Genomic DNA, 13,110 nt, shown 5'->3' with positions numbered 1-13,110 from the left:
AGAGGAAGCATTTAGCGCTTTTGTTGATAAAGCTGCTGCTGCAATTGAAAGAGCTGGCGTGCCAGAATATTTGCGCAGGGTCCTACTCAGGCAGTGTGTCCTTCAAAATTGTAATTCTGCTACTAGAAACATACTTAATGCTTTAGGTGCAGATTGGACTGTAGAGGAAGCATTAGAGAGGATGGCTCTTATTCCTACCGGACAGCAGGCTTTTGTGGCGGATGTACTCAAGCAGATAGGAATAGGTTTTCGAAAACAGGCAAGGTCCTCTCAGAGTCAGGTGTTAGCCGCTTTTGCACCTCTTCAAACGTCAGCTGAATTTGCAGCATCAAATAAAGAGGGCCGCACGAAATGCTACTGATGCGAAGGCACGGGTTTTCACTTGCGCCGGGAATGCCAAGCACCATCAGAAGTCATCGCTGCAGCATCGGTACTCCTTCCTGCCTCTAATCCTCCGCAACAGGGAGCCTTCAGACCGACACCACAGGGAGCCGCCGCGGGCGAAGCGGAACCGCCGCGAAGGGAGTGACCCGCAGCGCAGAGCACAGATGAATTAGCAGAAGGATTTAACAGGACTTTGGACTTACGGCTATTCTCAATATGGTTTACGGATTAATGGAAATGTGTGAATTCGGTGATTTATGGTGGAATTGCGGTGCTGTGCTACTCCGAACTCGGCATGGGCGCGCCACTATGGCCAACGGGAAGCAGCGGTGGGAAGATCAAAGCCGCCGCCGCGGGAGCGGTTGCGCCGCCCCGAGAACGGAGCCGCCGCCGCAGAAACCAAGCCGCGCCACCCCGAGAGCCGTGCCGGAAGTGAACAAAGAGCGCCGCGGGGGGAGTGACCGGAGCCGCATCGCCCTCATGTGTGAACTGGGGGCCAGCCAGATGTCCACGGGCGATCAGTTGCTGCTTGGGAACAGTGACTGGACATCAGAGAGCAGGTGATGGAAGAGCAATCATGCTGTGCATTCATAGTTTTCGTTGGATTGTTATCATTATGATGGCCACTGAATTTGTGTTTCGTTAGGCTAGTTGTAAGAAAAACGATCAACCAACACCTTTTCTGGGCTCTGATGAGCGTCCAGCGCCATCCATTTTCAGGGCTAGTTGATTCGGCAAGTGAGTTATTGCACACTCTTTAGTGGATTCCGATTTCGCGGGACCGGAGCACCTTTTCAAGTGGGAGCGTTTCTCCCTCCGCCCTGCAGCCGGCAAAAGCTACAGTTTAAGATCTAACAGCCATAATAACTGTGACTCTTGTCAACAAAAGAAAAGATTCCTATTGCAATTAAAAGACCAGTGAAACTAAACAAACAACACCAAGGACTATTGCTGTCAGGATGTTTTTCACCTAAGTTAGAAAGATCTTTTGTTCTCCCTAGCACACGCTGTGAAACAAAAACCCAGCACAGACTGTAAAACAGAAATCAGCGTAAATGGATGCGAAAGTCAAATTTCGGCTGATTTGGCTCGGCATTGGTTATGCTGTCTTGGAAACACCTGTATTACCAGAGACTTTGAACATCAGAAGCCTGGATGGCTGGGTTGATGAAACGTCAAACTCTAAAGCTGTGTTTTGAAAAAGTTTAAAAATGTTGAAATGTGTTGGATTGATTGTATGAGTGAGATGTTGTAGGTGTGCTTTAGGTATAAATGCTGCAGCGAAGACGTGAGAAAGGTTGTTTTGGTTGAGTGTTTTGGAGTCAGGCCTGTGAGTGAGTGATAGTAAATGTTATATATTATTTTTATAGTAAGTTTTATCTGTTATTAAGTAGTTTAAGTTGGGTTATCAATTAAGTGCCATTAAATGTTAAGGTTAAGTTTGTTGAGTTTGTTTTCGGTTGGGTTCGAGGTCTTCTAAGTTTAAATTATATATAGGTTTGAGTTGTGTGGGATTTGAAGAAAATTAAATTTTGTTAAGTATTATTAAGTAAGTTAAGTTAGATTCTGTTAAGTTTGCATTAGATTTAAGTGATTTTACATGATTTACAAATAAGTCTGTTAAGTTAAATATTTTAAGTGCTTTAAATGCGTGCTATCTCTTCACCACTCCAAATTAACAAAGGACTGAGAATTGCCCAGTTGATGCCATTTGAGCCAGATGACTAAAGGATTACAGACTGAAAACTGACTTTGAACATTTCTGAGAAGCCCATGAAAAAAGGTGGATGTGATAATTTCAAGGACAAAAATAATCATTTTCAGGCTTGTTCGCCTCCTCTCCAGGTTGCATGAATGAAAACAGCTAACAGCTTTCTTTTATTAGTCCAATTACCACCTGTCGTGTAATGCCTGATAAGGCCGTAACATGCCGTTGCCGGACGACCAGAGAACTGATTGACATTATTGACTCATTATCATCTTTCCATATAAGAGGACTGGCAAAAGAGAACTGTCTTGAATGTCACAGCCCAAATTGTGCTGCTTGGGTTGCACTGTGTTGTGGGGGTTGTGATAAGATTTTTTGGGTAGATCAGTTGTTACTTTTTCATTTATGGTGCCACACTTGCAATTATAGACATATCTGGGAACATAATTGGGAGTGGGCACTACGGAATGAGACAGGGCTAAATACTGCCTCAGCTTTAGACCTTTATGAATCTCATGAGCAGTAAATCTTAGCTTATTATCGGTGATAATTACAGTGTATTTTGAAAAGGGTTAAAGCTCAAAGTGCATCATATATAGCCTCGATAAGGTGTGGAAAATTGGTGCCTTTAACACAACATTCTGTTGTAGGCCCTATAAGAAGAGATCCCAATCAAGCATTAGATAATTGCAGTTCAGCCTTAATTACTCTAATTTTCAAAGGATGAATCAGCATAAACAGACATGGGCTACTCTGGATTCATCTCTAAGTCCAGAAATAGTGTCCAAACAGCTTCATAACCAGTGTAAAGGCTCTAGTATCATGACATCTAAGAAATTACCCACAGGAATATTTCTAATTTGTGGAGATAGAGCCTGGAATGGAATACCAGCCCAACCACAGGGTGGACCTTGTTATTTAAGCAAGTTATCATTATTCCACCTCTGAGCACTGGTTCTGATCCTTCTCTACAGGATCACATTTCTGACACTGAGTGTCCTGTTTGTCCTCAGGCCTTTGGTGCAGCTGAGCCCTGGCAGAGCGGGGTCTGTACTTTTGGAGTTTGTTACGAGGCCCCACACGAAGCTGCTCTGAAGTTTGAAGTGTTGCCAAGCATAGTGGATGAGTTCTCTTCTCTTTTCTTTGCCCCTGATAGTGAACAGGAGGTAATGCCTCCTCCACAAGAGTTTCAGTGAGGAAAAACTTCACCATTATCTTACCTTGTTGCATCCAAAAAATGGTCAGTAAGATAATAGGAAAAACCTGCAAATTAACCTCCTTTCTTAAAAAAAGAAAAAACGGGGGAAATGTTGGAGAGTTTTTCAAGAATGGCTTGAAGGAAAAGGCCATGAGACATACAATTGAGAGAAAAGTATAAGGGAAAAGTAAAGCAGTTCTTAGCCTTCTGATTTCTATAAACAATTAGACTCTTCTTATAAACAAAGTTCTCAGGCTGTCTTCCCATAACAAGAAGAACACCGTCTCTGGGAAAAGTTAGCACCCTGAGAACTGATGAAGAAGTTTTGGGAACACTGGTTCTGTTTTTAATAAACAATTGTAGGTATTCTAAAACAAGAGGAGTGGTTAAAAGTTTCTCTGTTAGCCTATCATGAAATTGGATTACAGAATATTCATGAAGTTCGTTAGCACTGTTATTTAAGGTGATTGATTGATCAATAAAGTCGGAGTTCGATGCATTAAAGGATGGTCGTCTCCCCTTCATCTCCAACACCAAACCAGCCAAGGACAGACTATTTACTTGTTATTAAAAAACAGCCTGAGAACCCTGCTGTTTACAGAAATGTGCCTGAGAACTTTGTTGTTTACAGAAACAGGCTTGAGAATATCTGCTTACAGCTGCCTTTTACTTTTCCATCAGCTGTATATTTTCCTGGCCTCTTTCTTTGAGCCATATTTGAACCAAGGTCTCCACAGTACACGAAGAGCTAGAGAGAACAAGCACAGAAAGGCACTTACTCTGGCACCAATTTCTGGCCTCAGACCCGCTTACTACAGGCCTAAATAAAAAATTTCATGAAGTGTTCTACTTAACCCTTCTAAAATGTCCACAGCTTTGATTTTAGACCCTTTTACTAGAAAATTAAAGCAAAGAATTCTTTCAAATCATAAAGGCACAAGTGATAAAGATAAAAGAGTCAGGTGCTCCTGTTCAAAAAAGCAACACCAGCAGCTGAAACACTATGTCAAGAAACAGAAAACACAGGCTCAGGTCTACAAAATAATTTGCAGTTTTGAATTACAGCTTGGGCAGAGACTGGGACTGGCAAATAACGTCATTAGTGTCTCAGTTTCTGCATTTGCACATTTGCACATTATAAAGGCTTCACACTCAAAGATGAGTGTCAGATACCCAACCTGCCAGTAAATACAGCTGCATGTACCCACAGATCCTGCAGATAGCTGACAGATGTTAGGAATCTCAGGTCTAAAACCAGAAATGAAGGCAGACCCTGAGCACACATGGAGATGTACAAGCACATACCTACTCTACACACCATGTATGAAGCATGGGGGACAATTCAGAACAATGTTCTCACCTCGCTGGTAACTGCCAAGCAAACCTCACCGAGTCCACAAAGCAGGACCTCTGAATGGGGCCCAGCCAGGTGTCTGATGGTGAAGAGTCCCTTCTCCTTCAGCTCCCTGAAAGGCAGAAGATTGATTTTTCTCTCCACCAAGGCAGCACCCTCTGAAATGACCAGCACTGGGACAGGTACATAGAGGTGTCAGGGATGGGCAGGGGGGTTTGGAGCCTGCAGTTGCTCCTCAGCTTGGCCCCTCTCCTGCAGAGGCTGGTCCAGGCCAACATTTGGGTGGTGCTCCGGGACCTGGAGCCAGGGGTGAGGTACGACATCCAGCTGCGCAGCAAGCCCGACAGTACCTCCATGGGCAGCGTCTGGGGGCCCTGGTCGCAGGCTCTGGCTGCAGAGACCCCCCACTCCTCCGGTGAGCAGCCATCCTCTCTGCAGGGGTGCTGGCAGCAACAGCAGGGAGGCACCCACGCCTGGGGCTGCAGGGGGTGGGGGTCCTGTTGTAGGCAAGGTGTGACTCCCAAGTTTTGGGGGGCCAAGGGGAAGCAGCCCCCTCCCTGTCCTGGCTCTCCCTGCTCAGGAGACATCGGGCTGTGCTGCAGTACCCCTGACCTGCGGCACGTGCGCTGCGAGTGGAGCTGGGACCCTGTAGAGCCCCACAGCTCCCACCAGCTCTCCTACCGGCCACCTCCGAGCGGGGCTGGCACAAGGTAAGGGGCATGGCAGGCAGGTGGCACCCATGCAGGCACATCCCAGGGACCACATGTCCTGCTGTGTCCCAATATCCCGCACTGGGCCCCTTGCCCATGCCCTGCTCTGTCCTGCCCTTCTACCACCAATCTCATACCCCCTCACCACATTGCACCTCCAACTACAAGCAGCAGTAGCTTTCATGGGGAAGAGCAGGAGGAATGCTGACTGCGGGTATGCTTTGGTGAGACTGACTGGCTCCCCACTCCTCCTACAGGGAAGCTGCATGGCAACAGTGTGAGGAGGTGAGCAGGGGGGCATAGGGCACCTATGCCTGCACCTTCCAGCCCAAGGCTGGCAGTGCCATCTCTGTCCTGGTGAATGTCACCAGGACTCACATGCTGCCCACACTCAGCTACTTCAAGGAGCCCTTTTGGCTGCACCAGGCTGGTGAGTCCCAGTGCCACCATAGCCCCTGCCTGGCTCACAGGGGACACAGTGTCCCATGTCCCGTTTCACAGGAGCGACAAATGCCTATCCCCAACACCAGCAGTGCTCACAGATGCCCCACAGCTTGTGCAAGCAACAGTGTCGCAGGGCCAGCTGAGCCTGCAGTGGCTGCCTCCCCTGGAGCTGCTGGCAGAGCAGCTGGACTACCAGGTCCGCTATGCCATGGAGAACAGCCATGACTGGAAGGCAAGGCCTGCCCAGGATACCCCGAGCAGCGCTGCGCCCCTCCGCTGCTGACACACAGCAGGCGCGGGGTCAGGCCAAGCGGGACCCGCCCCTTGGTACTAGCCCACAGCAGCCATGCCTCCAGCTCGGCTCTGCCCCGCAGGTCCTGCAGGTTCCACGAGCAGCGAGGAAAGAGGTCCTGGACCTGCAGCCAGGCTCCCGCTACCCCGCACAGGTGCAGGCCCAGCCCAGCGGGCTGTGGTACCAGGGCAGGTGGAGCGCCGGGTCCAAACCTGTTGTGGTTGATGCCGTGGCCGATGCAGGTAAGGGGCAGGGCTGGAGGCTGCGGCCGCAGGAGCCACACGACTGACGGCAAGAGGCGGAGAGTGCTGGAAATGGGGAGGGGAGCACGGGGCAGGGGACTGTGAGGGACTCAGAGATGGTGAGTCTGGGAAGGGCAACAGTTCCGGCGTTCCTCCTCTGATGCAGGCTGGCTCATCCCGTGTTACGGTGATGCCGCTGCTCTTCTCAGCAGTGCTCCTGGGGCTGCGCTGCACCTTCCCCTCCCTCTACAGGTAAAGGGCTGTGCCAGGGGCAGGCGGGGGGGGTCCAGCACCAAGCCTGGGCACCTTGCACGGGGCATTAGGGCACCTCAAGTCTGAGGGTAAATTCGATGCCCCTTCCTCTGTACCCAGCAACGTGACAGAAACTCTGGTCACCCGTTCCTGACCAGCACCGTGCTCTGGGCAGCTTCCTCCAGGAAAGCAGCAAGCACGGCCAGGTGAGTGGGTGGGCAGGGCAGCTCAGCTGCTCCCAGGGGCAGCTCGAAGGGCAGCCCCTACCCCGTCCACTCCGTGTGCCCCCAGGCCAGCGCCTTCGACAAGCAGCCGCCAGAGGAGGCCGTCCTGCCCTGCCTGCTGGAGGTGCTGCCCAGCCCGGGGCGTGAGGCGGGCCCACCGCTGGAGCACGCTGGGGGGGCGCCTGTCCAGCACCAACATCACCAACCAGTCCTACCTGCTCATGACCAGCTGGGAGCCGCAGGCAGCCACGACCGCCCCCACACCGCCATAAACTCCTGTTTCCCCCGAGCCCCAGCCTGGTCCCTCCTGCGCCGCCCCGCCCCCGGCCCGGATCGCCCCGCCCCAGCAAGAATGCCCTGCCCCCAGTCCCACCCCCTCACTGCACGCGCGGAGCGCCCCACCCCGTCCAGCGGCTCAGCCAATCACGTTGCGTTGCGGGGCCGTTGCCGGGCAGTGCGCGGCCGTTGAGTGTGAAGCGGCCAAGCGGGGCCCCGTCCGCCAGCCGTCTAAAATGCTGCGCCGTGGAGGTGAGCATGCCACAGGGCCGGAGAGGCGGCTTGGAGGCACAGTCCCGAGCGGGGAGGCTGTGGTGAGGCGGGCAGGGGAAGGGAGAATGTCGCTTATCGGAGGGAGTCCCACAGAGCGGCTGGAAGGAGTGCTGGCTGATCAAGGACCCCCGAGGAGCGGACAGGAGGGCGTATCGGCTGATGGACTGTCCCGAGGAGCGGCTGGGGAGAGTAGGGGTGTCCGTTGGTGAGGAGGAGCCACCGGAGGCCTTGCACGGTCCGGTGGAGGGCAGGCTGGCGGGCTCTGTCGGAGTAGGCTCAGCCCGGCCGGCGGGTACGGCTAATGCAGGACCATGGTGGAGTTCCTGTTCGAGGCAGACCTGCACGGGCTGCTGAAGCTGGGCACGCCTGATCCCGAACACGCCGCCTGCGCGATGGCAGCGCAAGGCCAAGGAGAGCAGCCCCGGGCCCAGCCCCATCAGCGTGTCACCCATGAAGCCGGCCAGTCGCTCCCAAAGCTCCAGCAAGACGCCGTCCAAGACACCCAGTGAGCGCCGGCCACCAGCGGCAGAGGTTGAGTGTGGGAGCCTCGCCCAGGCTGCTTGTCTGTAGCCATGGGGCTCTGGGCTCCCTGCCACGCTGCCCTACCGGCTGCTGCTCAGGCAGGAGGAGGTGGGCTGTGCTCCTGGCAGCCACCCACCTCCTTTCCAGCATGAGGGGCAGAGCTCTGAGCACTGGGGCTGGCGAGCTGCTGTTCGCCCAGCTGAGCCTTGCTGGCACAGCTGTATGCTAGGACGAGTGTGGGCAGGACTGTCAGCTGACAGCTTTACATCCTGTGAGCGTTTTTGTGTCTTCCCCTTATCTCTGGACTCTGGAATTGTTTCACTAGACTCAAGGAGTTGCACCACACTGTCCCTAACCAACTTGGTGGCAGGGAGGAAAATATAAGTTAGTTGTGACTGGGTGGCATGAGACCTCAGAGTCCTACTTGTCTGGTGGGTGTGATGTGGAAGAGTATTGGGTTCGCTCACATGAAAGCTCTAATACAGGCTGTTAAATAGCTGTAAGACAATATTTTCATATGTGAATGCAGGTAAATCTGGATCCAAAATTCAAAGCACCCCCACAAAGGCTGGGGGGGGGGTCGCTACATGCCCAACCGCAGCACTATGCAGATGGAGATGGCAAATTTCCTCCGAATCAAAGAGAATGACCCTGCTGAGGATTCCCCTACCAAGAAGGTGAGCATGTTGCTAAGTTACAATTACTTCAACAACCGCTACTCCTTCCTGCCCCTTTACAGAGCAGTAAACTATAGGTTCTATCAAGTAGGCACGCAGGACTGACAAGTCCCAGGCATCACTACGTGCAGCTCTGGGCTTCAGGAGCCTAGGATGACATTGAAGCTGTAGAGACTGCCATGCACTCTAAGCCTATGCTGCTTCTGGTAGCAAAATTTAGCTTTTGACTAATGCGGCTTCAAAATGTGGCAGGCAACAAAAACACAAAGCTGTGAGCCTATGGAAAGTGAAACTGCTGGTGGTAGCTCTTCTAGGACAGTATCTTTACAGGGAACACTTCTGGAATGTTTTACACTGTGTTCTGAAATCTGTTTATGAAGCATTTGGTTGCTTTGTGGCTGTGGCTTTTCCCACTGGCAATAACACTGAATTTGCCATTGTGTGAAAATGTGAGCAGGACGATGTATGAAAGTCTGAGGAAAAACTGCTTTGACCTGCCTCTGTGTGACTGACCCTTGCAGCACAGTCAAACATCTTCAGATTCTAAGAGAAGGGGACTTAGGTGTCTGTTTAAATTGCAGTGTGGGAATTGTTTTAAATTCATTGCACTGAGGGTGATTTGTCTCTGTAGGAGCAACAGAAAGCCTGGGCAGTGAATCTGAATGGTTTTGATGTAGAAGAGGCAAAGATCCTCCACCTCAGTGGGAAACCAGAGAATGCTCCAGAAGGTATGATACAGGCTCTGTGTGAGCTGAATCAGCAGGAGAGATCAGGTCAGGGGAACAGCAACACAGAGGCTCTGTGTGGTCACAGGAGAAATCAACTGGTTTCTGAGAGCTGTACAGGCTGGAGTCTCCTTTTTTAAGGTTCCTGAGGTCGAGGGAGGGAATAACAGTTACAGTTGAATTTATTTAGGAAAGTTCCTATGACTGCCAGTTGGTCACCTGTTACAGGGCTTGCAAGGGTCTTCAGGGTGAAGAGAGAGATGAGAATCTTGACCTCATGTTCAGAAGGCTTGATTTATTATTTTATGATATATATTACATTATTACTATACTAAAAGAAATAGAAGGAAAGTTCTCAGAAGCTAGCCAAGCTAAGAATAGAAAAGGAATGAATAACAAAGGGCTGTGTCTCAGCAGAGAGTGAGACCCAGCTCTGCCATGAGTGGTCAGTAAGTCCAAACATTCACCCGAGACCAATCACGGATCCACCTGTTGCATTCCACAGCAGCAGATAACCATTGTTTACATTTTGTTGCTGAGGCCACAGCTTCTCAGAAGGGGGAAAAATCCTAAAGAAAAAGGATTTTTATGAAAAGATGTCAGTGACATTTCACCTGTACTGCAGGTTCCAAACCTTCATGAAGTCTGTAAGAGCATCAAACATTCTGCTGTGCACTTTCTAGCTTAAACTGCAACTAAATATAATGGGATTCCAAAACCCAAGTGTTTGTTAAATTTGTTTCCATGAATGAGGAAATTGTAGCTCACCCCTGTTCAGCAGTTCATTCTGCCAGTGATTTTTGTGCACTGCAGGCTTGTGAGTGCTTCTCTTAGGACTTTATTTTCACTCCAAGGGATTCCTAGTTGGGTGAGCAGCACTCAGCTGGGAGGAAACTAACTCAAGTTAACAAACCTGTTCCCCTGCACACAGGCTATCAGAATAACCTGAAAGTACTCTACAGTCAGAAAATGGCACCTGGATTCGGTAGGAAGAAGAGCAGATATATTCCCTCAAAGCCAGACCGGGTCTTGGATGCGCCAGAGATCCGCGACGACTACTGTAAGTAGGCTACAGGGTTGAGTGCTGGGCATCCAGAACATTCTGCACTGGATTGCTGTTCCTAGGACAGTGTAACTGGGCTGTCTGTATTGTTTTGTGTACCCAGGCTAGCACAGACCACTTCTGGAGTGTCCCTGTGCAGCCTTACAGGGACAGTGGTCTAGGGCACTGTGTAGATGCCTTGGAGCAGGGTACCTGGCCCCAGCAGCTGGGCATAGTGACACTCAGAAGGCTGCCCCTCACCTGTACATGTGTGTGTGCACATGTGCACCCACACCTGCTGCATCAGCACGGGTGAAAGGCAGGTCTCTCTAGCCAAGCATGGCGTGACCTGCATTGCTCTTTCAAATTGTAGATCTGAATCTCGTAGACTGGAGCTCCCAGAACTTCCTGGCAGTGGCTCTGGATGACACTGTTTATCTGTGGAATTATGATACTAGGGAGATTATCCCCCTGCTGCAGACGGAGCATCCAGATATTTACATTTCCTCTGTGTCATGGATTAAAGATGGAGACTACCTTGCTGTTGGCACAAGTAGTGCTGAGGTTCAGGTGAATGCAGGAGTAAAACTAGAGATGTTTTCTAGGGATTGACAGAACTGTGGGGCCTGGGGACAAAACCTTGGCTGGCAGAGGAAGGATGCCATGCACCTGACTTCTTTTCCCTGGTGTGGGGTGGAATTGCCCAGTGTGCAAGGCAGGGTTTGGTTTGGGGGTTTTCTGATAAGTAGTGTTACCTTCTGTGCTATAGTCATGAGATACACATTTTTTCTGTTCCCTTACTGAGTAAGCTGAGAGAGCCTGTGCAGTGAGGTTCCTAGGGCATAGAGACAGGATTGGGTTTCTTCTGAAGAACTTTTTGCTTTGCCTCTCCAGCTATGGGATGTTGAGCAGCAGAAACGTCTCCGAACCATGACCAGCCATTGTGGCCGTGTGGGAACCCTCAGCTGGAACAGCTGCATCCTCTCCAGGTAAAGCAGTGGGTCAAGGGCAGTTTCCAGTTGTTGCAAACTCCTATCCCTCAATCTATGTGTGGCATGGGTTAGGGATGGCAGAGAGAAGTTTGTCCTGGCTTGGGATTTTTACTCAGCCTTATCTGTTGGGGGTGTGAGGAGAAGGCCTCTTTCCTGTATTGCAATTTGTGCTGAAGTTGTAAAGAGCTTGTGTGGGTGTTTCACTCACACCAACAGACCTGTGTTGCTGGTAACACTGGTTGAAACCCAGTGGCAGGCATACCAGTCTTGCAACAACAAAAATGGATTTGGGTGAAAATGTGCAGCCTGAACCTGCAAGCCTTCTCTTCCCTCTGCAGTGGTGCACGGACTGGGCACATCCATCACCACAATGTCCGAGTGGCTGAGCATCACGTGGCCACCCTTGCTGGCCACACACAGGAGGTGTGCGGACTCAAATGGTCTCTGGATGGCTGCTACCTGGCCAGTGGTGGCAATGACAGTCTGGCGAACGTCTGGCCATGCAGCCAAGGTGGGGGTGGCGACGTTGCTCCTCTACAGACCTTCACTCAGCACCAGGGTGCTGTCAAGGTGAGCACAGAGCTGCCATGGGCGGATATGTGTGTGCAAGGCAGGCATGCAGCACTGGCTGGGTGCAGGTTGCCTCTTGTATGTTTTAAAATGAACTCTCCTCTCTCAGGCCTGGCGTGGTGCCCATGGCAGATGAATGTTCTAGCCACTGGAGGTGGCACTAATGACAGACATATCCGCATCTGGGACGTGTGTTCTGGCGCCTGCCTCAGTGCTGTTGATACCCGTTCCCAGGTGAGAGACGAACATCAGCTTGGAGACAAACACTTTCTGGCAGCACACCTACACAGAGCTGCTGGCTCCTCAGGCCCAGAGGCACAGGGAAGGAGGGGGACCATGCTCGCCTCCGAGTGGTGAGCATCAGCACAAGCACCTTGTCTCACCTGTATTACTGCCTCTTTGCAGGTGACTTCTATCCTATGGTCCACAAACTACAAGGAGCTCATTTCAGCCCATGGTTTTGCACAGAATGAGCTGATTATATGGAACTATCCAAGAATGACCAAGGTTGCAGAGCTGCAAGGTAGGTGGACAGGGCCTGGAGGGGGTGGGGGGGATGGCTGTTAGAGGTTGAAGACAGCTGCACTCCTTGGTTTGAGCCTGCAGCATCACTGATACAGGACAGTATCCGGGGCCATGCTGCTAGGAGTAAAGCATGCCCATGGGGCTGTGGAAGAGATACCATTGATCCAAGTGTCTGCTTGGGGTCTGAAATCATGCTGCCACAGCCACTGGGGGGACAGCTATGCAAGCTGGCAGGGCTCATGGGAGCATACAGGAGTAAATGTGCATGTGCTGATCAGCTCAGCCCTGACTGCACATTCCTTCTCCTCCTCAGTTCATACTGATAGAATCTTGAACCTGACCATGAGTCCTGATGGTACATCAGTGGCCTCAGCAGCTGCTGATGAAACAGTGCAGGTCTGGAGTTGTTTTGAGATGCATCCCATAAAGAAGAAGAAGAAAGAGAAGGCAAACAGTGCCAAAAGCAGTATTCCTCACCAGAGCATCCACTGAGAGCACGGGATTGTTGTGGGGAGGGGGATATTTGGTTTACACACTGTACAGTATTTTAAATGTTAATGAACTGCTTAACTTGACTTTTTCTTAATGGAGTCTGATGGAAGAAAAAGCCATGGCTCCTAAACCCAAGTCCTCCCTGAGGCTGGGGATCTGGGCAAGGAGTGGAGACCTAGGTCTTAAGGGCCAGTTTACAGGCCCCTGA

At 51.0% G+C, this 13,110-nt stretch overlaps 1 protein-coding gene and 1 pseudogene across 1 annotated transcript; both read left to right on the top strand.

The window, feature by feature from the left end:
* The first annotated feature begins 679 nt into the window (after positions 1-679).
* LOC128947945 (thrombopoietin receptor-like) lies at positions 680-7,080 on the top strand (annotated as a pseudogene).
* A 588-nt stretch (positions 7,081-7,668) lies between these two features.
* LOC128947944 (cell division cycle protein 20 homolog) lies at positions 7,669-12,902 on the top strand. The gene is given in 12 exon segments (XM_054292469.1): positions 7,669-7,725; positions 7,727-7,862; positions 8,409-8,449; positions 8,452-8,556; positions 9,188-9,284; positions 10,213-10,341; positions 10,697-10,893; positions 11,218-11,312; positions 11,654-11,889; positions 11,995-12,119; positions 12,291-12,408; positions 12,724-12,902. Coding segments are annotated over 12 exon segments (1,515 nt in total).
* Positions 12,903-13,110: the final 208 nt, after the last annotated feature.

The sequence above is a fragment of the Melozone crissalis genome, unplaced genomic scaffold (assembly GCF_028551555.1).
Source record: "Melozone crissalis strain CALT ecotype California unplaced genomic scaffold, PUWL_Pcris_2 ptg000111l_1, whole genome shotgun sequence".
NCBI lineage: Eukaryota > Metazoa > Chordata > Aves > Passeriformes > Passerellidae > Melozone > Melozone crissalis.
The sequence above is the reverse complement of the archived record's forward strand: the minus strand, read 5'-3'. Positions and strand labels throughout refer to the sequence as shown.